The sequence below is a fragment of the Mixophyes fleayi genome, chromosome 1, assembly GCF_038048845.1.
Source record: "Mixophyes fleayi isolate aMixFle1 chromosome 1, aMixFle1.hap1, whole genome shotgun sequence".
In the NCBI taxonomy this organism is placed as follows: domain Eukaryota; kingdom Metazoa; phylum Chordata; class Amphibia; order Anura; family Limnodynastidae; genus Mixophyes; species Mixophyes fleayi.
Window position 1 is genome coordinate 368,505,085 of NC_134402.1, and position 25,414 is coordinate 368,530,498.

Sequence of the window (25,414 nt, forward strand, 5' to 3'; positions counted from 1 at the left end):
TATCTGGTGGCAATGCCCCAAGCTTGTCCCATTTTGGTTGGAACTACGGAATTTTGCGTCTCAGATTCTGCAGATTGACATCTCAATCTCTCCTAGATTTTTCCTTCTCCCACTTGGAATTCCATCAGCTACCAAATGAAAATGTTTTGTCACATAGTTTCTGCTGCATTGTGTCAAATTGCCTCTAATTGGAAACAACCCACTGCACCTACTTTGCAGACAATTATTAATAGGGTTTGGCACTCATACAAAATGGAGTTTATGACATGCATATTGCGTAATACTTCTAATTCATTTAATAAAGTCTGGGCACCGTGAATATATATATTTCAAATTCAAACTCCTTTTGTCCTATGATTTCTCTACAACAATCCACTTGATGCCCCTTCTTAACCCTTTACCTCTCCCCCCCCCCTTACCTCTCCCTTCCCTCTTCGATCTTCTTCTTTTCTTCTATTGGCACACCGCCCCCCTACTCTATCCTGCCCACCTTCTGCGGACTAACTTCTCTTTTCTGTTTCTTCTTCTTTCTATCTTCAAAGTAAAATTTGGTCAATGTCTTGATTCGTCTCTTTATAATATATAGTGAATGTATTAGTCCCTGAATATGCATAACATGACTGTATCATGTCTTGGACTGATGCTTATTATTGACCTTTGCAAAAATAAAATCTTTAAAAAAAAAAAGACAAGAGCATGCCCACACCGCATTTGGATCAAACCCCATGGCTATATCATAAAGTGTATTAATCATTATTTATGTGGTGTCCTCCATATAACAGTTACAAAAAGAAGGGAAAAAAAGAATATTCTTACTTGGAGGCACTTGGATCCTAAAGATAATATATGAATAAAAATAAAAGTTCTATACTTTATTAATCTCTGTTAAGAATTACACAAACACCCTTCAAAACATCATGAGTCCCAAACTGAATATCATAATGAAACAGTTGTCAGATCAAACCGATTGTGTATATAGATTATACTCAGTGAATGTTATTTCTTTACGTGAGCTTATTCTCCAACTTTTTTTTAAATTAATTATTTATTATGCCTACAAATCACCCTAACATAAGAAAGCAGTAACTCAGTGATTTATAAAAGATTTTCACTTTTTCTACCTTACATCACACTTTATTTTACATATTTCTATATTTCGCTATGGCATTCAAATTGGGGCTATTTTATACGGTGTTTGTGAAATTTTTAACAATTATAAAGTATAGAACTAAAATCTTTATTCCTATATAATTGTTAGATTTCAAGTGCTTCAGCTTTTATCTACCTCTCTTTTTTAAAACTGTCAGAAAAAAGGTGGTAATGCAAAAATGAACACGTTCAGGGCTTTATGTAGCGTTGGATGCAATTTCCATCTAAAACACAGGTGTAAATTGCTTCATTACAGCGCTGCGGAATTAGTGGCGCTATATAAATAAATGATGATGATGAAGTACTGGTCTCTACAATTCTGTGCATTATATATTTCCAAGTATAAATAAGCACTGGAGACAGACAACTGCATTTATTGGTAAGAACCAGTTAATGGTCACTAAGGTACTTTTAGTACATAATTGTCTCTGTGTTCTTTCTGATGTTTATAAATCCTTATTGCTGCCAATATGCACTAGGTATTACAGTTAGTAGCAGGATGCTGTGCAATCTGCATTTGGTGTCCAGGAATAAATAGAAATTCTCACTTACAGTTTGTAGCAGGATGTGCAGAGACCAAGGGGTATTTTTTCTAAGCTGTGGGTTTGAAAAAGTGGAGATGTTGCCTATAGCAACCAATCAGATTCGAGTTATCATTTGTTTACTACATTCTATAAAATGACAGCTAGAATCTGATTGGTTACCATAGGCAACATCTCCACTTTTTCAAACCCTCAGTTTAGCAAATATACCCACATGACTTGAGACATGCAGTCTGCGGGACCTCAACATTTACTACAAATTGCCCTCCAGCCAGCATAGGGGAGGTAATAAGGTCTGCAGAAGCACTTTGGACACAGGAGACCACATTTACTAAAAGTACCTTAGTACTGTGCCAGTAGATAGCCAGCCAATAGCTGGCAGGACATGTTGGAGCTTGTAGTTTTACAACACCTGGAGAGCCACAGGTTGGCCAGGTTGAGATTATATCATGAAATTCTAACTTAGAATGATATGAGACTGGAGTGTAGATTATGGAATGCTCGGTATCTATAAAGATGCACAAACTTTGTTTCACCAAACTCTATTTTATAGTGGGATAAAAGGGAATAGACTGTGCCTAGCTAAATATAATCCTGCTTTATCTCAAAACTGCAGAGAAATTGAGCAATACAAAGCAGAAAGACTCTTACACCACTTGAGAGGTAGCAATAATATACCTTAAGTTTGTTTGTAGTCAGCATTGCAAGAAAGATAACTGTCCTTGGCACAGTATTCATCATCATTTTTGTTTATATAGACTTTAGCTGTTTTATCTAATGATTTTTTGTTACCGAAAAAAAATCTGCAGAAAACATAACAGTATTTGAGGGTTTTTCTAACATTATCCTCTCCCTGTAAGTGAAGTTATTAATAAAACATATCATACATCATTTTCAAAGCACTTTTCCTTTCTTACCAAAATAATTTAATATGAAATATATACATACTTGCCTACTTTCTCATAGCTCTTTACGGGAGAGGGGCGTGACTGGAGGGCGAGAGGGGGCTTGGTGCGGCCAAATGAGTCGTTTTGGCAAAAGCACACGATTCACAGTGAATTGCGTCATTTTGGGGTGCTAGTAGTGGGATGCGGGAGTTTTGCCAGCTCTCTTGGGAGTCGGTGAGACCGACCCGACATTCCGGGAGAGTTGGCAAGTATGGATATATATCATAAAAGCAGTAAGTAACTAACATAAAGTAATTTAATGCATGGAGTGGGTTAGAAAAGGTACACTGTGCTTATCTATGACTTTGCAACATACACACACCAGTACAATACCTCTCCAGACCAGCCTTGAAAAGTTTATGTTGAAGTTAAGCATATAACACTAAGCACAAACACATCAAAAGAGAGACATCATTGTTTGCAGTGTACCACCCCATTATAAATATCCCTCAGTATGACAAAATGTTCTGTAATGACCTTGGTCTGTGCTTTGAATTAATTTTACTTTAGCTCATACTTGCCAACTCTCCCCGAACGTCCGGGAGACTCCCGCATTTTGCGAGAGTCTCCCGGACTCCCGGGCGAGTGTGGCAATCTCCCGAACTCTGCCCACTTCCTAGTGAAGTGGGCAGAATTAGGTCCCAAACGCCGTGATTCCCAGTGAATCGCGGTGTTTGGCCCCCAAATGACGCGATTTTTGGCGTTCCACCCCCTCACGCCCATCTCCACGGCCAGGCTCCCGGAAAAGAGCTGAAGAAAGCTGGTAAGTATGTTTTAGCTATGCTACATGACTGCATAGAACCATGGGTCTTGTGTTTTCCATGAGATGTGAAGATCCACTATAGATCTATGTCCCAATGATAAGGAATGAAGAAATACAAATGTCTCAAAACAATGGCAATATAAACAAATGAAAGAACATACCTGTAACTCCACAATATGAGTTATGAGTAGTTTTATTTTCTGTTTTTTCTTCTGCGGTTCTTTTCCTTCTATAAACTCGATGAGCATGGCCAGATGCTGTAAGTGTCCGATTTATAGGTTCAACGTATATGAAATCTTCATTTATTTGTATAAAGCCCATCTAGCAAAGAAGAATCACAAATAAAACTAAGGAAAACAAGTTAACATAATGTATTCATCTGTCTACTGCATAAATAATAGTAGCCACTGAAATATCTCGGATGTAGAGCACTATTTAAAACACATTATGCACTTTTAGCACCCAAGGGAAAGAACAAAAAGAAAACTCCAAACTGTGCCCATTTATAAATGATGACAACACTATTTGCAACCGTTCTGCTTATTACACAAATGCTAGGTAATGGCATCTTCACTGCCTGTGGCAATCACATTACTGTGCAAGTCCAACATTAGATTTAAATAGAAGAGAAAAATGGACCATGACACATGGTAGCTAGGGCAAAGGAAAGGAAATATAAGAAGGGAAAATACTATCCAGTTATTGATTGTATACATCGTTGTGCCTGCTGGTGGCGAGATGTATTTTATTCTTTTCTTGTAATCTTTAAAACCCTCCTACAAGTGCTACAGGTTATTAACATCAATTATAAATTCTGTTTCTTTATATTTTGAGGGTTTTAAAAGGATATCTAGATACTTCTTCCTGGAACATTTGTGGGTAGTCTTGGGTGTTAACAGAATGGTGATACCCTTCTGTGATGCAGTGAGACCCTCTATGAAAAGTTCTCCACTCTCCTGGGTGGGGTGCCGTGAGAAAGAATGGTGGCTCCTGTTGTTTTCTGAAGATAATAATACGGGTTCCCACACCAGAATGAGCCACACTATTGGACCCTTTTTCTGACAGTAAGATGCTATACTGGCTCAAGGGTCTGTCTAAATTTGAATGCAATATTTGATTTTCAAAAATCTTTTTTTGAAGTATCAATCTTTACTATGTCCATACTGAGCACATCTCTCTTAAAGCGGATGTAAAGTTGTCTTTCTTATTATGTCAAAGGTGGATCTATAACAAGAAATTTGGTGCTCTCATAGCAAAATTTGGGGCCCCGAAGGATTCTAGAGAGGGACTTGCTGCTGCCCACCTGCCTCCACTCTGCACTACAGCAGTCTTTACTTCCTGTTCAAACAGGAAGGGAACATTAAAGTTTCTTTTCCCACTGAGTGGAATTTAATTTTTGAGCCCTAGAAAGCAGATATGTGCACGTGGCATTATTGGGCTTCAATGCCTTGCTATGGCAAAGGTCACACAGCAGTTAAGCTCTCTGCTGACTGTGGACACCACAATATGCTCTGCTCAGAATAAATGGCGGAGGCCCAGCGCAGCAAGTTCTCAGTAGTGACAGAATAAGATTGGCCTGCAGCTGAATGACATTGGCCTGTAGCTGATTTTAGGATGAATGTTTTCTGGTTCTTTCACTACTTGTAGTGATTTTCTGACCCTACCTGGTGATCAAACCCACATTGCCATTTTAAGTTGTATATATTGCACATTCTTTACAGCATTACAAATAATAAACATATTCAAAGGAAACTTTATTTCCTATATCCATGTTACCCTTAATATGATTTTGTTTGTCTTCTAGTGTAATCATATGCATAGCTATTACTATCCTATGTACTTGCATGCTGGAGAATTAACCCACATCTGTAAGGTGAGTTTTGAAAAGAAAATAGTTTGGACTTCAACTCTGTAATGTAGAAAGCACTTAGAGATGGTTGCAATATAGCCCTGTGCTCTATCTCCCTCATAATCATCTTATTACTTATCTATAAACATTTGTGGTAAATTACAGATTAGTGCTGAGGTGTCTTCACACGAAGGACAGGGTTGTTTTGAAGATCTACTGGAATATTATTTTACTTCAGCTGCTGGACAAAGTGAGAATCAATTAATCAGCAGCATCTTAATTTATTCACATGGCACTGCAGAATCTGCAGCACTACACAATATAAAGGATTGATGATCCACCGTTTCTCCTCATTCCAAACAAACACCACCACCTGTAGCTGCACAATAATGCCAGTAGCCATTGGCTGCCTTAATTTTGATGGCTGATAATGCTTCTGCCTGGCAGTAGCCAAAAATATTTCCCCCTCAGCATCTAAAATTGTTCCCACACTGCTTAGATTGTAACCTCATTTGGGCAGGACCATCTTTACCTTCTCTTTCACGTCATTGTACATCATTTGTTTGTATTATTATCCTCTCAAAGTACACCACTGCATACTAAGTCAGCGTTTTGTAAATAAGTGAATATAATAGCAATAATCCCCATCCAATCCCCATTCACAACAATAGTATTTACAAGGCAACCAAGACAACTGTTAATTGTGTTTAACTTTATCCATGTCTGGTTCTTCCTCCTCCCCATACCCTCTCCCCGTAGGAGTCCCTCAGGGCTCTGTTCTTGGCCCTCTACTCTTTTCGCTCTACACTTCCTCCCTTGGTGCTCTCATCTCCTCCTTCGGTCTTCAGTATCATCTTTATGCTGACGACATTCAACTCTATATCTCCTCTCCTGATCTTTCCTCCACCCTCCTCGCTCGGGTATCCGACTGCCTCTCCGCCATCACCTCCTGGATGTCCGAGCGCTTTCTCAAAATCAATATCTCTAAAACTGAACTCATTGTCTTTCCTCCGCCCAGACACCCATCCCACGATGACCTCTCTTTTGTCGTCAACAACACCACCATCTCCTCTGTCACCTAACTTTGCTGCCTGGGTGTCACACTCGACTCCTATCTCTCTTTTGCCCCCCACATTCATTCCCTTGCCCAAGCCTGTCGCTTCCAACTACGCAACATCGCCCGCATCCGTCCTTTTCTCTCTCAGGATGCCACCAAAACTATCATCCACGCACTCATCATCTCCCGCCTCGATTATTGTAACCTCATCCTCACTGGCCTCCCCCACTCCCGTCTCTCCCCCGCTCTATACTCAATGCGGCCGCAAGACTCATCTTCCTCTCACGTCGCTCCTCCTCTGCCTCCCCTCTCTGCCTTGCCTTACACTGGCTCCCCTTCCCCTACAGAATCCTTTTCAAACTAATCACCACCACTTACAAGGCTCTCTCCAACTCTACTGCCCCTTATATCTCTAGCCTCCTCTCCATTCACACTCCTGCCCGCTCCCTGCGCTCGGCCAATGACCGCCGCCTCTCCTCCACCCTTATCACCTCTTCCCACTCCAGAATCCAAGACTTTTCCCGTGCAGCCCCCCTTCTCTGGAACGACCTCCCTCATTCCATCCGTCTCTCTCCTACTCTGTGCTCCTTCAAAACGTGCACTCAAAACTCACCTCTTCCTCAAAGCCTACCAACCATCTACTTAACCCCCATCTCCTCCCTTTGCTCGTCCTCACTTCTCTCCTCTTGCCTCAACTGGCTCCTCTTGTGCCTGGTCTGTTTACCCTCCCTTGGGATGTAAGCTCGTATGAGCAGGGCCCCCTCACCTCCTGTCTCCATACCTGTTCTTCTGCTCCGTTTTTACTGCATATGACTAGCCGGAGTTTCTGAAGTATTGGTACTTTTTGTTCATTGTTCTGTATGGTTTCCCCCTGTATAGTCTACTGTTAGTACTGTGTGCGGCGCTGCGGATACCTTGTGGCGCCTAACAAATAAATGATAATAATAATAATAATAATAATAACTTTGTTGTAACAATGTTGATGCACTATGCAGAAGAATGAACCCTTTGTGCTGCAGATGAGCTGATACGTTTAAAAGTTTTTTCAACTACATGACAGCAGCAAAAACTTAACAACGTGTGATAAAAATTAAACAAAATAAGCGCATATCTCTAATTTGACCTGTCTTCTGTTATTCTGATATTTCTAGATTTAGTATTATGTTTTGCCACTTGTGCTCAGAAGAGAACTGTTCATTTAAGGTTCAAAAATAAGTACTGTTAAACAAAAAAATAAACCTTCTTGTGGACACACCTCTGACTTTTTAAAAAGCATCATGAAATCATCTTAATTTCAGAGTCACGGACCATAACTGTACAATGATGTAAAGTCACATTTAATTAAAGCATTTTTTTCACATTTGAAGAGACATCTATAAGGCATTCATAGATATCAGACCAATTATATTAGCTGACAATTTATGATGATAGTAAAAAATAAGAATTACTTTACTTACAGTTTTTGTATTGCTGAAGTATCTTTAGCTTTATTGTTTTGTTATGAAAGTATGTATTTTAATATTTTGTGTTCATTAAAATATTTATGTGTAGAGGAACATAAGTGAATGTTACATACAATCATAGAACACCAAGCAATAGTGATTAAAAGAACAGAAAATATATGCATACCAAAGAAACTTAAGAAACTTAAGTATAAATATCGTCTTCCTTTCCCATAGACTAGCATGTAGGCATGTACATGCATATATATGAGTGGAACTAGGAATAAATTGTGACATTATTAGAAATAACGAGGGAACATACTGTATATGTACGTTATGTCTCAGTAGTGATCATAATGAATAAACATTTGTATGGTAAAAGGAATATTGGGGCAATCGTTCCTTTAAAGTTCCCATCATATGTTTATCTCTTTAAGATGGTTTGAATCACAAAAAGTACATGTGAAGATGTGTGTATGGAATGCACAAGCCACATCTGGAGGAGGTTCTAAAGCTCTGTAACAGTATCCTCTATCAGGAAGTGCAGAATATACAATACTTGCAGCATTAGCGAATTCAGCTATGAGGGTGCAATGATGAAAAAGCTTCCTTCACCTAATCCATTAGGGATTTTTTTTTGGTTCTGTAGACATTCCTGCTCACAACCTGAAATATTCCATGAAGCAAGGAAAACAATATAGACACAACACCTAGTGGTAGATTTACTAAACTTCTAAAAGGGAAAAGTTGAGGTTGCAGACTATCATTTTCTACAATGTACTAGAATAAATGATAGCTAATCCTGCTTGGATGCTAAGGACAACACCTCCACTTTTCATTTTTAGAAGCTTTACTACATCTACCCCCTAATGTTTTTTTCAGAGAAGACCTTTTATTTATCTTTTATTACAGTTCTTTAATTTAATCAGTTTATAGCCATGCATTTTTTCAGCTTGTTTTACATTACTTTTTACTTGTTTTTCATTTCAAATTAAATGGCCATGGGGTCACTGATCTTTTCAGTGACTGCAACAAATATTTTACTATAATTTAGGCATCATTTGGTGGCACAAACTCAAGCAAATTAATGAGGATGCTCACCTGGGTTGACATGGCATCAATGAATGGTAACATGTTTATTATGTCGCCACAGTTAAAATGTCACCATTAAATGAGCAATGCCAGCAGCATGGGGTCCACCTGCCATAATGACATACCAGCCCCAGACTGGTCAGCATGGGTGCTGGGTGTGCAGTAATAACAAGGATTTTATAGTAATAACAGCATTTTGTCCCTAGTGCTGGTGGGGGGATTGTTCATTTTTTTATTAGGTAGTGCAGGCGGTACTACCGGCATTGCCGCTTTAAATTTAATGTCTTAGTTTGATGTTGTGACTGTTCACATTATATCCTATTGCGGCAACCTAATGAATATGTCGTCATTCTAAATGTTGACATTCTGCTTGTCAACTACATCCCACTCAATTAGTATGTGTATTTTACAATTGAACATATTAGCAATAATTTACAGGCAATTAAATTGTTGGAAAAGAACCGATAATTTTCCATTGACCTTTGTTTTTACATTTTCTTGGCGGCAAAGTTACAAGCTCAGGTAAATTAATGAGGATGCTCACCTAGTTTGTGTGTTTTACAATTCAACTTAATAGCACTAAATTACATGCAATTAAATTACTGGAAAAGAACTGGTTAAATTCCATGATCTGAAAGTTACAATTTCTAAGCTGCCGAGGCTCCACTACAGAAATCCATTAACACAACTGATATATTATTTGGAATTATACTATCCGCATGCACATGACTCCCCCTGAAAATCTTAACAGCCGGAACAATACTTACAGCAGCGTCACCTCCCTCAACTGACACGGGCCCAGCTAACATCCCTCAATGCCGACGTAACCCCAGAGGAGCTTATAGCCACGATTAAACATCTGAAGAACTCGTCTGCTCCTGGACCTGATGGCTTCACAGCCTTGTATTACAAGAAATTTTCCCCAATCCTTACGCCCATTCTTCTGGAGCTTTTTAACTCTACGCGGTGGGAAGTTTGATGGAGCCACTAGAGCAGCGAACATAGTGGTCATACTGAAGGAGGATCAGGACCCCCTATTGTGTTCCAGCTATAGGCCTATTTCGCTGCTCAACATGGACCTAAAACTTTTCGCCAAATTGATGGCAGACCGATTAGCCATGGCCGTCCCCTCTCTGGTCCACCCAAATCAAACAGGCTTTATCCCTAGAAGACAGGAGGCAGACAACACCCAGAAGGTGATAGACTTAATACACACTGTTTGTTAATAACACTGAGGCCCCTGCACCGATATTGGCCCTCAATGCCGAAAACAAATTTGCCCCGATAGCCTGTCCTTCCATGCATCACACTCTTTGGGAGATAGAATTTTGGGGAATATAAGCACTTTACCACAACCCCTCAGCAATAAGCCTAGCGAATGGTGCCTCTTCAGTACCACTTTGCGTAAAAAAGGGATGCCCCCTGTCCCCCATAATGAAAAAACTCAGACATAACAGATATAAGTAGACGCCCAGGACCATAAATTAGCCCTCTATGTGGATGGCACCCTCCTCACAATTACCCACATCATGTTCCCAGTTATCCTTGATTTCATCAGTGATTATGATCAGCTCTCACATTTTAAAGACAGTGCGAATAAAACAGAAGCCCTCCACATTTCCCCACCTTTCCTTAGCACCCCAGAAGCCAGCTTTCAGTTTCTCAGGCAGCCGCATAAGCTTAAGTACCTAGGAATAAACCTCACTAAGCACTATGACCAGCTGTACTCTGCCAACATCCCAACACTGATACCCTAATATTCGCAACATTAACTAAACCAATGAACTTTACCTCTTTTCTATTTTGTGAGTTTTAAGGGTTACAGGGATACAAAATAAGTTCACTCCATTGGAGGTTTAGTCATTAATGAAATTTAAATATAATAGAATAGAAAGTACATTTAAAATAGGTTTGTGCGTCTGTGTTTCTACTTTTTTTCCTTTTTAACTTACATTTTTTTTATTTTATTTACTATAATTTTTTCATAAACTTATAAAAATAGTATTAATACATGCTCTGACACTAGGGGGCTGTGACAGAGATGATAGACCCAGTAAATCTCTTTTCACATTAGTGATAAAGTCACAGGTGTTTCCTGCTCTTGAAGTAGGGGCCCATTGTAACACACGGGCCAATCTCTAAGATTTATTTCCCCGTGTGTCTATTTATAAGGTCACTATATCACTATAGTGGTGGGAAAGCACCAGTAGTTAATTTTGTAACTGATCTTTTTATTATAAAATAAGCATAATATAAAACATAACAAAATAAATATATTTATTTTGGAGTCATGGAAAACAATCATTATTTCTTTAAGGTGAATCCCCTCGGTATAAATAGCAATTTAAATGCCTCTCAAAACATTTGTTACCATACATGTTACACACATGTAGTAGTACGTCATAAATGTCAGCCTAGCATAACATTTTGCTATGAGAACATTCAGAATAGAAAGCATAGTTTTGTGCATTTAATCAAATTATTGGTCTAGAATTTTTCCAACTTGTCTTTGTGAGTTGTGCACTCCTGCAAATAAGTTAAAAAGGCATTTAAAATATTTAATACTAAAACATTTAAACAAGCATCCTTTCTTTCTTACAATAATGAACACAAGTGTAAACATATATGCAATTAATCCTTTCATCTAATTCTGAGCCAGGTGCCAAAAGACTCACTGAAGTTGTAACATACTTGCCAACTCTCCCGGAATGTCCGGGAGACTCCCACATTTTGCGAGTGTGGCAATCTCCCGAATTCTGCCCACTTCACTAGGAAGTGCCCCACTTCTTAGTGAAGTGGGCAGAATTAGATCCCAAATGCTGCGATTCCCGGTGAATCACTGCGTTTGGCCCCGCCCCCCGCTGTCAAATGACGCGTTTGCGTCATGCCATCCCGCCTCCCTCACGCCCCCCTCCACTGGCTGGCTCCCGGAAAGGGAGCTGAAGAAAGTCGGCAAGTATGAGTTGTAAGCTATAGTCAACGGCCATAGTTTAGGAAGTTAACAGATGTGCAATGTAACATAGGAATTACTAAATCCTATGTGGAATAAGATACATGGTACTGTGTAAATACGCCTATAAGAAATGACAACTACACAACACACACACACTGTAAAAGTACCCAACAAACACATTATTTAAGTGGCAATTTAAAACAAAATGCAGTTTGTTTCTGATGGCAAGAAGAAAATTCAGCGGCTAATTTAAAGATTCAGGGGTATATTTACTAAACTGCAGGTTTGAAAAAGTGGAGAGTTTCCTATAGCTGCCAGATTAACAATCAGATTCTAGTGATCAATTATTTAGTACATTCTACAAAATGACAGCTAGAATCTGATTGGTTGCTACAAGCAACATCTCCGTTTTTTCAAACCGCAGCTTAGTAAATATACCCCCCTGTCTTATAAAGAACAATACAGAGCTCCTACTTGACAGACTATCACATTTTTGCAACATAAAAATCTTTTGCGAACAAGTGATCCAGTGGAATTTCAGTACCAGAGCTTCAAGGGATACAGTTCTTGGCTTTGCGCACCTGCCTGATAATCACCAAAATATTGAATTTATTTTTTTTCAGAGTCAGCATGTCCTGGTAGAACGTGAAACAGTATAGATATTCATATCAATAAAATCTGGAATATCACACAGGGCTGATTAGACATATGTAAATTATTTGGTACATACAGTATATATATTACGTTGGCTGTATGAGCTTCTTTTCCTACAGGGCACACTTCGCGTGACAGAGCCCTCAAACTATCGTCTGATCTATCAGGAGCCTGTTCCTCCTATCTGTCAGGTTTTCACACGAAGAAATGAGTGAGATCCTGCTGTCTCAACTGGTATTGGCTAGACTTCCCTAGAGGCGTGGAGTCTAACAGGATGGAAGGTATTCACCAGGGATTCCCGCAAGGACTTCAGCGGCTTCCACCCTGCAGGTCGTGGCCCTCCAGGGAAGTTCCCAGTGAGACAGATGGGTGAACAGATCTAGGTAGCATACAGAGAGACACAGTTCTGATATCAGATGGAGATAATAGCAATTACCACTTAAGAGTGGTACATAAATACAAAGTTCAATGGAGTAAAGAGTATACTGCAGATGATGGGCCACGGCTGTTATACAGGAGAGTAGAAACAGTCAGCGGAGTTCAGCAGTGCAGACAGAATACAGCGTTGATCACAGCAAGTACCACTAAGGCGTGGAACATAAACGTAAAGTCCAATGGAATGCCGAGTATACTGCAGATGATGAGCCACATCACCACATAGCTGCGGAAGGGATTAGCAGAGGACTACGATGTAGGCAGAGTAAATAGTGAGAGATGATCACAGCAACAACCAGTAACGAGTGGGTCAGATGAGCAGAGATCAACAGTAATCAAATATGCAGCAAATGATGAGCCACAGCTTACCACAGGGATGTGGAACGAGTCAGCAGTAGTCAGCAGTGCATGCAGAGTAGATAGTGGGCGTTGATCATAGCGTTTACCACGAATGAGTGGAACAGGTGAGCAGAGATCAACGGAATCCAGATATGCAGCAAACCATGAGCCACAGCTTACCACAGGGATGTGGAATGAATCAGCAGCAGTCAGCGATGCATGCAGAGCAGATAACGGCATAGATAATAACGGGAAAAGACAGCTGAACCAGGCCAGATGTAGACTTGAAGAACCAGCAATGAATAGGTGGAGGGAGGAGGCTTATAAAGGAGGGCTGACCAATGACAGAACTGACTAAAAACTCAGGTGAAGTAATCACAGGTGCAAACCGTGGCTGACAGTCTGTACCAAGGAGAGATTTAAAGTGAAAGTCAGTGTATTGAGGCTCGGGTAGAAACACCCGGGGAGCGGACTGTGACACTATCTAACTCTCAGTCTGCCACTTCCTGTTTGCTTCCATTTAAAACTATTTTATTTTGTATTAGTATTTGAAGTCAAAATCCATTAACAATCCATTCTTTCACCAAAATTTGTGCTTTTAGATTATATAATGGAACAAAAGATCATTTGTTTTAATTATCTTTAGTCTTTTTTAGAATCGCAAGCTTTAACAGAAATCATCATCAGATATTTATGTAACACCACTAATTCCGCAGCGCTGTACAGAGAACTCACATCAGTCCCTGCCCCATGAGAGAGAGAGAGAGAGAGAGAGAGACAGAGAGAGAGTGAGAGAGAGAGAGAGACAGAGACTAGGGTCAATTTGATAGCTGGCAATTAACCTACTAGTATGTTTTTGGAGTGTGGGAGGAAACTGGAGCACCCAGATGAAATCCACACAAACACGGGGAGAGCATACAAACTCCACACAGATATTGTTCGGGAATCGAACTCATGAGCCCAGTGCTGTGAGGCAGAAGTGCTAACCACTAAGCCACCATGCTGCCCTAGATCACAATCACATATTAATATGACAGTATATTAAGAAACTTAATGTATCTTACATTAATTATCAAATGCATACTTTGTAACACATTGATTATTAGTTAGATGTAGACGATAAGTAGTTTTCTGACATTTTCAGCAAAGAAGCTTGAACGCAAGTCATAATTGATTTGACAGAATAACTAAACTCCAGTGAATAGCTAACCGCTTTTGTTATAAAACAAAAAGGTCTAGTGTCGTGTACAAGTATACCTTACTAGATTTGTAGACACGTGCTTTGTAATATCTACTAGAAAGTTATGTAAAGAAAATAAATATTTGAATTATGTAAGAAATATGTAGATTTTATGTATATGATTAATTATCTTTCTTTATTAAGAGTTGTTTCGTTAAAAGTGTACAAAAATAAAAGGAGTTTCTAGTTTCAAATCATAAAGGGAAAAGAACAGACAAACTGTAGATTACGTTCTAGGCCTCTAATCTACTCCATATATTGTGCTGTTATCTGTCTCGGAAGAAATAAAAGGGTCTATTTATCAAGACCATTTTAAATTGAAGATTTTTTGTTGCTGTCCATTGCAGCGATTTTGGCCGCAGCAATTTCTCTTTAAAATGTCACCAGGGCAGCTGAGCAATACTCAGCTCCCCGGCGACACTTGGTGTCTGCGCTAAAAGGAGCCTGACTGCTCACGAGGCCAGTGCATGGCCCTTCTGCACTTGCGTGAACCGGCTTGCTGGCTCAGGCATATGCAGAGTAACTGGAAGATGAGGTAACCAGGTCTGGTGAATTGGCAGTGGCCTAAGGCAGAAAATAAAGCATGGAGTGGGTAAGGAAAAGGGCAAATATGAATTCAATTGATTTATAGAGAATTAACTCTTAAGTTAACAGCTCTGACTGTATTGATTGGTTTTCGTGAAAATATTGATGACTGATGTTTTGGTAACGATTCTGCTAGAGTATCTGCTGTTAGTAAACTGATAATTACTTTTGATGTTGAAATTGCCCATCCTGATCATAGCAAAGTTGGGGCAATGAGAGTCAGAGAATAAAAAAAGAGGAAAACATAGATAAAAAATAATTAAAGAGAATTAGGGGGAAGTGGATATCTGTAACATATTTTTAAAAGACATATAAATGCTATACTTTGTATGTATGGTGAACTTCTCACAGATGAGCACTGGCAGGCTACATATTAAGTAGAAAAGAAAAATAGGGGGCACACCATATTGCATAAAATACTTTATTAACAATGCTTGTTTTCAGTACATAAGGATGCATTCCAGATAATATTATCCAAACACTTCTGTACACTCTCACCATGACATCTGCACTGTGCTGAAATACAAACAAAAACTTTTGTGTTCTGAGCTAATTCTGGATTCACAGAGATGCCGGCACTTGTCCCATGGATCTTAGGCTTTCACCACTTCGGTCCACAGTACTAACTCTTCATGGGAGGCCAGTTCTGAACCACCCATATCAGACATTATTAGCTAAACAGGATGCAGTAACAGAAAACAGGACAACAGCTCCTTAAAACATTAAGCTATTTTATTCAGTAGCAGAAATCACAGAATAAAAGTATAATGTTTTGAGACCACAAAAATCTTCATCAAAACCTTTAAAAAGCACCATAGTGAACATATTTTTATATAGCTCAACCAATCACAGTGCTAAATACCACCTTATCATTATATCACTATGTTCCTACAGTTAATTTCCCAGTTTGTATTATAGTGTAGAGTAATATACAGGGTACACATTATTTATTGCAATAACCATAGACAATATCCTATAAAGATAGATGTCCATATAATTACATGTTCAGGTGGCACAAGATGCACTGTTACCACAAACATTACACAAAAGAACTACAACAGTATTACAATCCACCAAAATGAGATATAAATTGTAGACAAAAGCATAAGTACTATATCATATGAATACACAGGTTACCAATACTTCAACCAACTTGCCAAGTTAGACCCATAAGTCCAATCGCTTCAAATATAAAAATGCCAAATGTTTTTAGGTGAAGTATGAACAAAAAAATATATTATCATGAAAGGGGCATGCCTACACAAAACATTACTTCAAAAATAGCTGAAATTAAACTCATCATTCAGTCCACTTGCATGTACTGTGCCTAACGCTATACAAAATGCTTCCATTCTAAATAAACCAATCTTCAAATTACCACCATGGGATCACATGTTTCCTCTACTCCAATATCTGCCAAAATGTATTTGCCTATAAATATGGAAATGCCCTACTAATGGACTTTCCCATTCTTATTTTTTCCCTCTGTATTTTATGGGGGGGGGGGGGGGTTAATTAAATTTATGTTTATTATGTTTTGCTTAATTTGGCCTTGAAGTTTGGCCAACATAGCCCAATCCACAGTGTCATTTGAAAAGATTCACAACATCCTTTCTATCACATGTGGCATACAGTTTTAAAGGGACTGGTTTACACAGTATTGGAAAAGAGACAAAAGCCCTTTAATAATTCTATTACAATGGCCACAATTCCCATTTGTTTTGACTTATCTCTTTATCTTATTATAGATCTTTTATACAAATATTATTTTTTCAAACTTGCAATAAATAAAGTTAATAAAAATAAATAAATAAAATGCCTACAACTCCTGCAGGGAAATGTCCTTGCAGAAGTTGGGGTGCAGCAAGAAATCGAGAGCAGATAATTAGTTGTTATATATCTGCTATTACATGTGAATTAACAACATTAGCACCCTGTGTGAAAGAATGTATGCAGAAAAAAAAAAGTTCCCTTATATAGTACTTATTTAAGTAATGGCCAATATTTATAAATAATTCTTGAAACACAAAATAACTTTCTATCATAAGTAATTACAAAGTTACTATTTTAACACTCTTATTCTCCTCCAAGAATGATACCCTCTGTATCAACTTAACATTCTCTTTAGATTGCAACAGCATTCCCTTTTCATAACGACTATGTGTAAATGTATAAATAATCTCACTAGCTCTCTTTTCAAACTATACATTGTTAGAAATGATCCTTCCAGCTCTAATCAATTGACTCCTAGGCTCAGCTTTATTAGTACCAGGGGGATGGAAAATATGATAATGTAACATACAGTTCTTATCAGTTGGGGCCCTATCGGCTCCCATACTGGTACCCTGCCATTGAAGGTAGAAATAATTGTGGAACCTTAAGTAGTTTCATCTAAAACATAATGCAGTAAATGTATCAGAAAGCCAACAAAGCATGATGGCCAATTATCGTGTAATAAAGCATGTTCCACATACTTAATGAATTACTATAAATGCTGTATGTCCATATTACATAAAAAATACATTATGGATCATCACTGTTGAGGATTATCATGCTTGTATCTATCTTCTTTCCTATTAATTTGGCTATTTGATATGATAATATATGGTTATTATGGCTAATTCTAATTTCACTAATGAAACCAATTGTACACAATTTCTATTTATACAGAGTACCCTATAATAGGTATTCCATGTGTCCCTGAAATAGATAAAGTAAAAGGCAACACTGTAAGTCGGAATCAGTATTTAAGTATTATGAGTTGAAGGTGTTAGCTAATTGCAGTTATACACTCAGGAGCAACATTACTGACAGTGTAGGACATGTTTGCTTCTTAATTTATGGATTAAGTAGTGTAGGGAGGGCAAGTCCACTGTAAAATAGAAGGATCACAGTGGATTCTTAACAATAGCTCAAATAAGAAACTTTGAATGTGCCAGGATTATTTGAAATATCCTCAGATCTTTTAATAATACAATTCACTGTTTTAGCTCTGATGTACACATCATACTTGGCTGTAAAGCCCTATGCCAAAATACTCTATATTCTTATGTTTACGACAAAGGTAATAAATGATTTGTCCAATATTTTGAATAAAATAGACACTTTGGGGTATATTTACTAAACTGCGGGTTTAAAAAAGTGGAGATGTTGCCTATAACAACCAATCAGATTCTAGCTGTAATTTTGTGGAATGTACTAAATAAATCATAACTAAAAGCTGATTGGTTGCTATAGGCAACATCTCCACTTTTTCAAGCCTACAGATTATTAAATATACCCATTAGACTATATCAGTATTAGGTAAAATAACAGAACAGAAGAGAAGTTTTTTTTTAACCACATAATAGATTGTTTTTAGATTTTCCATTAGACGGTAAAGGGACAGTATATGAAACAATAGGAAAGTATTGTTTGATATCTAGCCCATATAATACTAAATATATTGAGTAAAATATTGCAAACCTTCAGAAGAAGGTAGAAAATGAAGAGTGACAATTGTGTAATTGTGGTTTAGATTCCATGTCTGGTGCTATTGGTGCTATTATGTAAAGAATACTGTGGCTTGTATTTTACTCTGCATCTATGAGTTAATTTGCTTGGATAGTTCGTAAGCCCCTAAAACAGTACATTTCAGGAGCTTGGCAAAACAAAAGATATTTGAAAGGAGCACAGAAATTTTGGAGGAAGCATTTTTATTTGCTCTCTTGAACTTGTCAGTAAGTCTATGATGGATGGGTTCAGACATTAATGGTTCACATTCAGGTAGCTAATATGGCTAGATACAATTTCAAACATCATGGACTTTGTGTTAATTTTGTCTACATATATATTTGTGAATTATTCCAAATGTCATTATCTATCAGCTTTCAGTCTTACAAAATTGGCATGTCCACCTTTAGTGCACCCAAGCTGCAACATGTCCTCAGAAATGATGGGCATACTGACACATGGACCTTATTGAGCATTGCACATTCCCTGTGGACAAGTGTTCACAGTAAGCAAGTCATCTAGAACCTGCTTGTACAATGCAGCTGTGATATGAATCATTGCAGCATTTTGCATGCTGTTTTTTGACCAATGTTAAAATGTATGAAACAATTTGTAGATGTTGAACCTTTAAAAGCATTCAAATATAAATGGGAAAGAATGGGTCCTACTGTGACAGCTACATTTTGCATGCATTGTGAAGATACGTTGCCATTGGTACAGTAAATGTCCGTTGGACAAAGCTCTGATATACAGATGCAGCACATTTGTTATAGACAAACTTCATTTAACACTTTCAAAAACTATTTTTTAATCCCTGAAGCAGGCCGCAGAAGTCCCACCTACATAACCTGTTACTTAATGTGACGTAGTGCTATTTTGTTTCTGCTTTTGCTGCAGGTAAAATCATTAGTAGGAAACGTAGCATAGAAAACACTGCCGGAAGATTCAGTCAACACTGAGTAGAGCTTACACATGAATAGAGTGGAAATTGCAATGTTGTATGATTTAAGTGTAACATAACTCTAGACATTAATGGTCACTAAAACCTGACAAAGTCAAGTGACAATACAGTACCTAAAAGCTTACACGGCTCATCAGAACATATACAGCATTGACAAAAGCCAAAAACGTATATTTTTTTTATCATATTGCATATTTCTAAAGAATTATCTAGATACAAAACGTCAGCTTCACTGTAAAGGCACTTATAAAACAATTCACTTAACATAATTACCACATTGCTGTATGAATAGTTTACAAATCCATCTGGTCTGAAATCAAACATTTGTTCCAGGACTATTAATTTCTGTCATCACATGTATAGTCTGTGTATGAATACATCTGTTTCTTTACAATGAGCTTCTCATTGAAATATTAGCAGTGGATTTCAATTCCCCAAATCTGTTTCTGTTATTTAGCAAATGCCAGCTGTGTATCATTTGTTCTAATGTTCTCTTCTTCTAGTCTGAGCTTATTTTCATATAATGTTTTACATTATATTTCATATTATGCTATTTTATCCATTTCTAAAATTAAAAATAATAATACTGTACAAAACAAAAATAACTAGTTATATCCCAGTAATTATTGGACAACAAGTAACCCGTGGTATCTGTTAAAGGAGGAATAATGTTCATGCTGTTACAGTATATTCAGAAATAAGAGCTGATGAGGTTGATGTTTTGTAAAATACTGTGTGTCTTTATGTATCAGTAAACAGGTAAATATCCCTGGGCTTTCTGTAGATGATAGTAATGTACTATACAAATGTGTAAATGATTAATACAAAAAGAAAACAGGCCTTAGGCAAAAAAAACAACAAAAAACATCTAGGAGGTAATGAGTGGATTATAGTATTGAAAAGGGACCGCGCTAGTTCACTTTGTGAAGGTTGCAGCCTGTGGGAGAAATGTGAGGGGTATGCCCCAGTCCCCACTAAGTTAGTATAAATCAAATGTACTCCCTGGCGCAATGGTATGAGTGTTAACTGTCAAAATGTTTGTGTATACCTTGGTTTAGGAATGTAATTAAACCAATCGGAATGATCATACAGACCATTTAATAATAAAACAACATAATTCCAGTATATTGGGTGGAATTGATAAACACAGCACAGTAAGGTTATAGGGTCCCCTTATAACCTATAAATACACATTACCAATGTGTCTTGGATAATCAATGGCACAACAATAATAATAATAAGAAGCATCTTGTCCTTGCTGATAAGTACATATAAATACTTGTATATTACAGGTTTGTTGCCAAACATGGAGCTTTGCTACAAAGATAGACCGGAGTTACTTTTGTAGGTGATTACCTCTAAAAAGTCCAGCATATCTTGTCCATATGAGAGCAATAAGTCCTCCACTGTAAAGTTGAATAAGATCGATGAGGTGTAAAGATGCAGTCCAATAGAGCAAAATGTTTGTAATGCAATAATCCCCTTTTGTCTGGCTAATAGACCATAATGTCCGTTTACCTATTTTCTTTATCCAGAACTTGAATATCCTTCTAGCGCTGCTAGAGAGACTAACCTTTGTCAGATGGTAATCCGGAAGAAGCTCCGGTCCTCTGGTTTCCGTCTCTCACTGTAACTCTGCAGCTGTTACTTCCACGTCCTCTCTGTAAGTGAGGTCCTGTACGGCCGTAACAGCTCAGTACATAGACTGGTTTCTTCAACCTTTAGTAACCCAACAAACTAGTTACTTAAGGGATAAGGGCCATCTGTTGGAGGTACTTAAAGATTTTGAATGGAAACCTGAATATTTAATGATGACCTGTGACGTTGTGTCCCTGTACACAATCATAGACCATCAAGCAGAGTGTAACCATGTCAAAACCATCCTAGAAGAATTATCCAAACTACCAACAGAACAAATAGAATTTCTTGTACAGAGCATTGACTTTGTGCTAAACCATAATTACTTTTGGTCCAGTGGGCAATTTTACAGACAGGTTCACGGAACTGCAATGGGAGCGAAGTTCGCACCCAGTTACGCGAACCTGTTTGTGGCCCACTGGGAAAATACTAATATTTGGAATAACAACCCTTTCGCCAATAGAGGTAGTCACCTACAAAAGTAACTCCGGTCTATCTTTGTAGCAAAGCTCCATGTTTGGCAACAAACCTGTAATATACAAGTATTTATATGTACTTATCAGCAAGGACAAGATGCTTATTATTATTATTGTTGTGCCATTGATTATCCAAGACACATTGGTAATGTGTATTTATAGGTTATAAGGGGACCCTATAACCTTACTGTGCTGTGTTTATCAATTCCACCCAATATACTGGAATTATGTTTTATTACTAAATGGTCTGTATGATCATTCCGATTGGTTTAATTACATTCCTAAACAAAGGTATACACAAACATTTTGACAGTTAACAATCATACCATTGCGCCTGGGAGTACATTTGATTTATACTAAATGAGTGGAATATGTTGGTCTTGCACCAGAGTACAGTACTGTACAGTACAAAATGGATACAATACAGATATTGTATTAAGAATTATTAATGGAAATGGTGTGATTATGGCTCATAGTGAGAATTTATAATTAGGACCATACAGTTACAATGTAGGTAAATGCATATACCACAAATACTCTAATCAGTTGAACCCACAAATGAAGAGAGAAGACTGGATCGACATTGATTGAATTTGGGTGAAGCAATTTGTTCATACTGAACAGTGTTCCCTGTGATTGATCTATATTGTCTATAGTTTAAGGGCATTTTACAAATGCACTTTAGAGAAATGCATTCATGTAGGTAGACTCTTAAGATCTTTGTAATCTCTTCCTGGTTAAATTATCCAAAAACAGTTCACTGAAATATATGGACAAAACATCCCCCCATGATTCACTATTTGGAAAATTGTTAATTAGTAAGGACAACTGTTCAAGGTATGTTGGCCAAACATGATCATGTTCAGTGGTCTTGTTTTTGCTGTTATACTTTTTAACCCATTAGTATTGATTATCCCAGAACTAACACCAAGGTATAAATGTATCAAGTTGAGAATTTCCGGTAGGTTTAAAAAGTGGATGTGTTGCCTATAGCAACCAATCAGATTCTAGCTATCATTTTGTAGACTGTACTAAATAGATGATAGCTAGAATCTGATTGGTTGCTATAGGCAACATCTTCATTTTTCAAACCCACCAGAAACTCTCAGCTTGATACGTTTAGTCCTAAAAGAGACTGATAGCTACAAACTTTCCTAAATAATGGAATTTACAGATTTAACAAATAAGCATAATGTGCTTATAAAAGCTGCTGCAGTTTCATCTTCAATGTATTTTGAGCAAATAGTTATTTGTTACAGACATATCCTGAAGTGGACTAGGTTGCCCTTTAGTGTTATATAGCAAAATCATTTATAACATTTAATTAGGACACCAAACGCTTTCAGGAAAAGCTATGTATTATATTTCATTTTTAGATAGAACTCTGCTTATATGCATACGTACAATTTGCAGCTACCGAATTTGCAAACAAACATGTTTTGCCCTAAGAAATTTCTATGTATTATGCATTAAATTGCCAGTTTCTGATCTACAATATGAATATTTTAATTACATTTGTAATTAAATAGATTGGAACTTAATTGTTAATGTTATTTATGTAATAAGTTTAGTGTGATCTCTTAGCCTTCTTCAGCTTTTCGCTGTACCTCTGGTGATTCATTTGTTGCTATGTACATTACTTAGATGTGATTTTTGTTTTGTGCAGAACAAAGGCTGTTTAACAAATAAAAACTATAGATAAATATTCATAGTGCTTGCAGCCTGTCTGAGATGACATTGCTATACCTACAGTATGAGCCTGTGTGTGCGCTGTCCATGCACTCTAGCTATAAAATATGTGCAAAATGACCGTTACTAAATTATTACTGCTATTCTTATCTTTTATTTATAAGGCGCCACAAGAGGTTGACAGCGCTGTGCAGAGAATATATAGTAAGACATATCATGGAAAAGCAGAGCAAAACATTACAGGTAAAACAGTATAATGACAACAAAAACACAGCACTACAAAATGGACAAAACAAGGTAACAGGCACTGAGGAGCTAGGGGCATGGGAAGAGGGGGGAAATAAAAGGGAGTAAAACAGCTCTAGCTGACCCTGTACCCAGTATAGAGGATGCAGTAAACATTATCAGAAAAAGAAGGGGAGAGAAGGCAAAGGCATGCTTCTGGTAGCAAAAGTTGAGAAAGGAGAACACGAGGTAAACGGGCCCTGCTCCTGAGAGTGTACAAAACAAAGGGAGTACAAACAAATAGGGATGAAACCCATTCTCTATGCGTCTCGGATCATCACCTTATTAGCTCACAACTGCAGGAATTTCAACTCTATTGATTTTCAACAGTTTTCCACCTCTCTCCAACACCTTCTTTCCCAAATTTCTACTGATCAGGCAGTACCCCATTTTCCCCAAACCCTAGCAACTGCCCTGGATCAAGTGGCTCCAGCGACACTACATACTTCGCGTAGACTTTGTTGCCAACCGTGGCACACTACAGTAACACGAACTCTACAAAAACTCTCTCGTAAAGCAGAACGTTACTGGCGTAAATCTTGTACCTCTAATGATTTCATCACATATACTGATATCTACCACTCCTATAGAAATTCTCTGGACACTGCTAAACAAACCTACTTCCAATCTCTCATCTATGCTCAGGCTTCTAATCCCAAATGCCTCTTTGACACATTTAAATCTCTTCTGAATCTCTCCTGCCCCAAATCCTCTACCTACCATCAGTGCCCAGGATTTTTCTTCCTATTTCAACCACAAAATTGATAAGATCAGATTTGAAATGATTTCATCTCCTTTGACAAGCAATCGGCTCAATTCCTTTGTAGCACCCTCTGACATTCTCTCTTCATTTGATCCCACAAATGAAGATGAAGTTTCTACTCTCTTCTCATCTTCCTACTCTACCTCCTGTGCTCTTGATCCCATTCCCTCACAAATTGGTATGTCCCTGTCTCCTGTGCTCATTCCCCCTCTAATTAAAATCTGGAATCTATCTCTTTCTACTGGTATTTTACCATCACTATTCAAGCATGCAGTGATTACTCCCATTTTAAAAAAAACTAAATTCTGACCCTAACTCGCTCATAAATTACCGCCCCATCTCTCAGCTCCCATGCCCCTCCAAGCTTCTCGAGAGAATTACCTACACTCGCCTCACACACTTTCTTACAGCAAACAACTTATTGGATCCTCTTCAGACAGGCTTTCGCTCTCAACACTCCACAGAGACTGCGCTGACCAAGGTTGTCGATGATTTGATCACAGCAAAAAGTAATAACCATTACTCTCTTCCAACTCTCCTGGATCTCTCTGCTGCACTTGACACTGTTGACCACTCTCTCCTCATACAAACGCTACAATTCCTAGGTCTTGAAGGCACTGTTCTATCCTGGTTCTCATCCTACCTATCTAATCGCTCTTTCAGTGTTAATTTCTCTGGATCCTCCTTTGCTCCACTTCCTTTATCAGTTGGAGTACCACAAGGCTGAGTCCTATGTCCTCTGCTATTTTCTATCTACACTACTTCTGTTGGAAAACTAATAAGCTCCTTTGGCTTTCAGTATCATCTCTATGCGGATGATACACAAATCTATCTATCCTCTCCTGATCTTTCACCATCTGTGTTATCTCGCGTTACTGACTGTCTTTCTGCCATTTCATCTTGGATGTCTTCTCGCCAACTCAAACTCAATCTTTCAAAAACTGAATTATTAATATTCCCACCCAAAAAGAGAAGCTTCCAGTCTGACATTTCTATTTCTGTTGATAACATGACCATAAATCTTACCCCGCAAGCTTGTTGCCTAGGTGTAATCCTTGACTCA

General features: G+C 38.0%; 1 protein-coding gene across 1 annotated transcript in view; it reads right to left on the bottom strand.

The window, feature by feature from the left end:
• Nucleotides 1–25,414, bottom strand: part of ADAMTS19 (ADAM metallopeptidase with thrombospondin type 1 motif 19) — a 205,152-nt gene that overhangs the window by 164,232 nt on the left and 15,506 nt on the right. Inside the window, exon 3 of the mRNA XM_075178766.1 lies at nt 3,563–3,722. Coding sequence (XP_075034867.1) covers nt 3,563–3,722 — 160 coding nt within the window. The remainder of the gene's footprint in view (nt 1–3,562; nt 3,723–25,414) is intronic.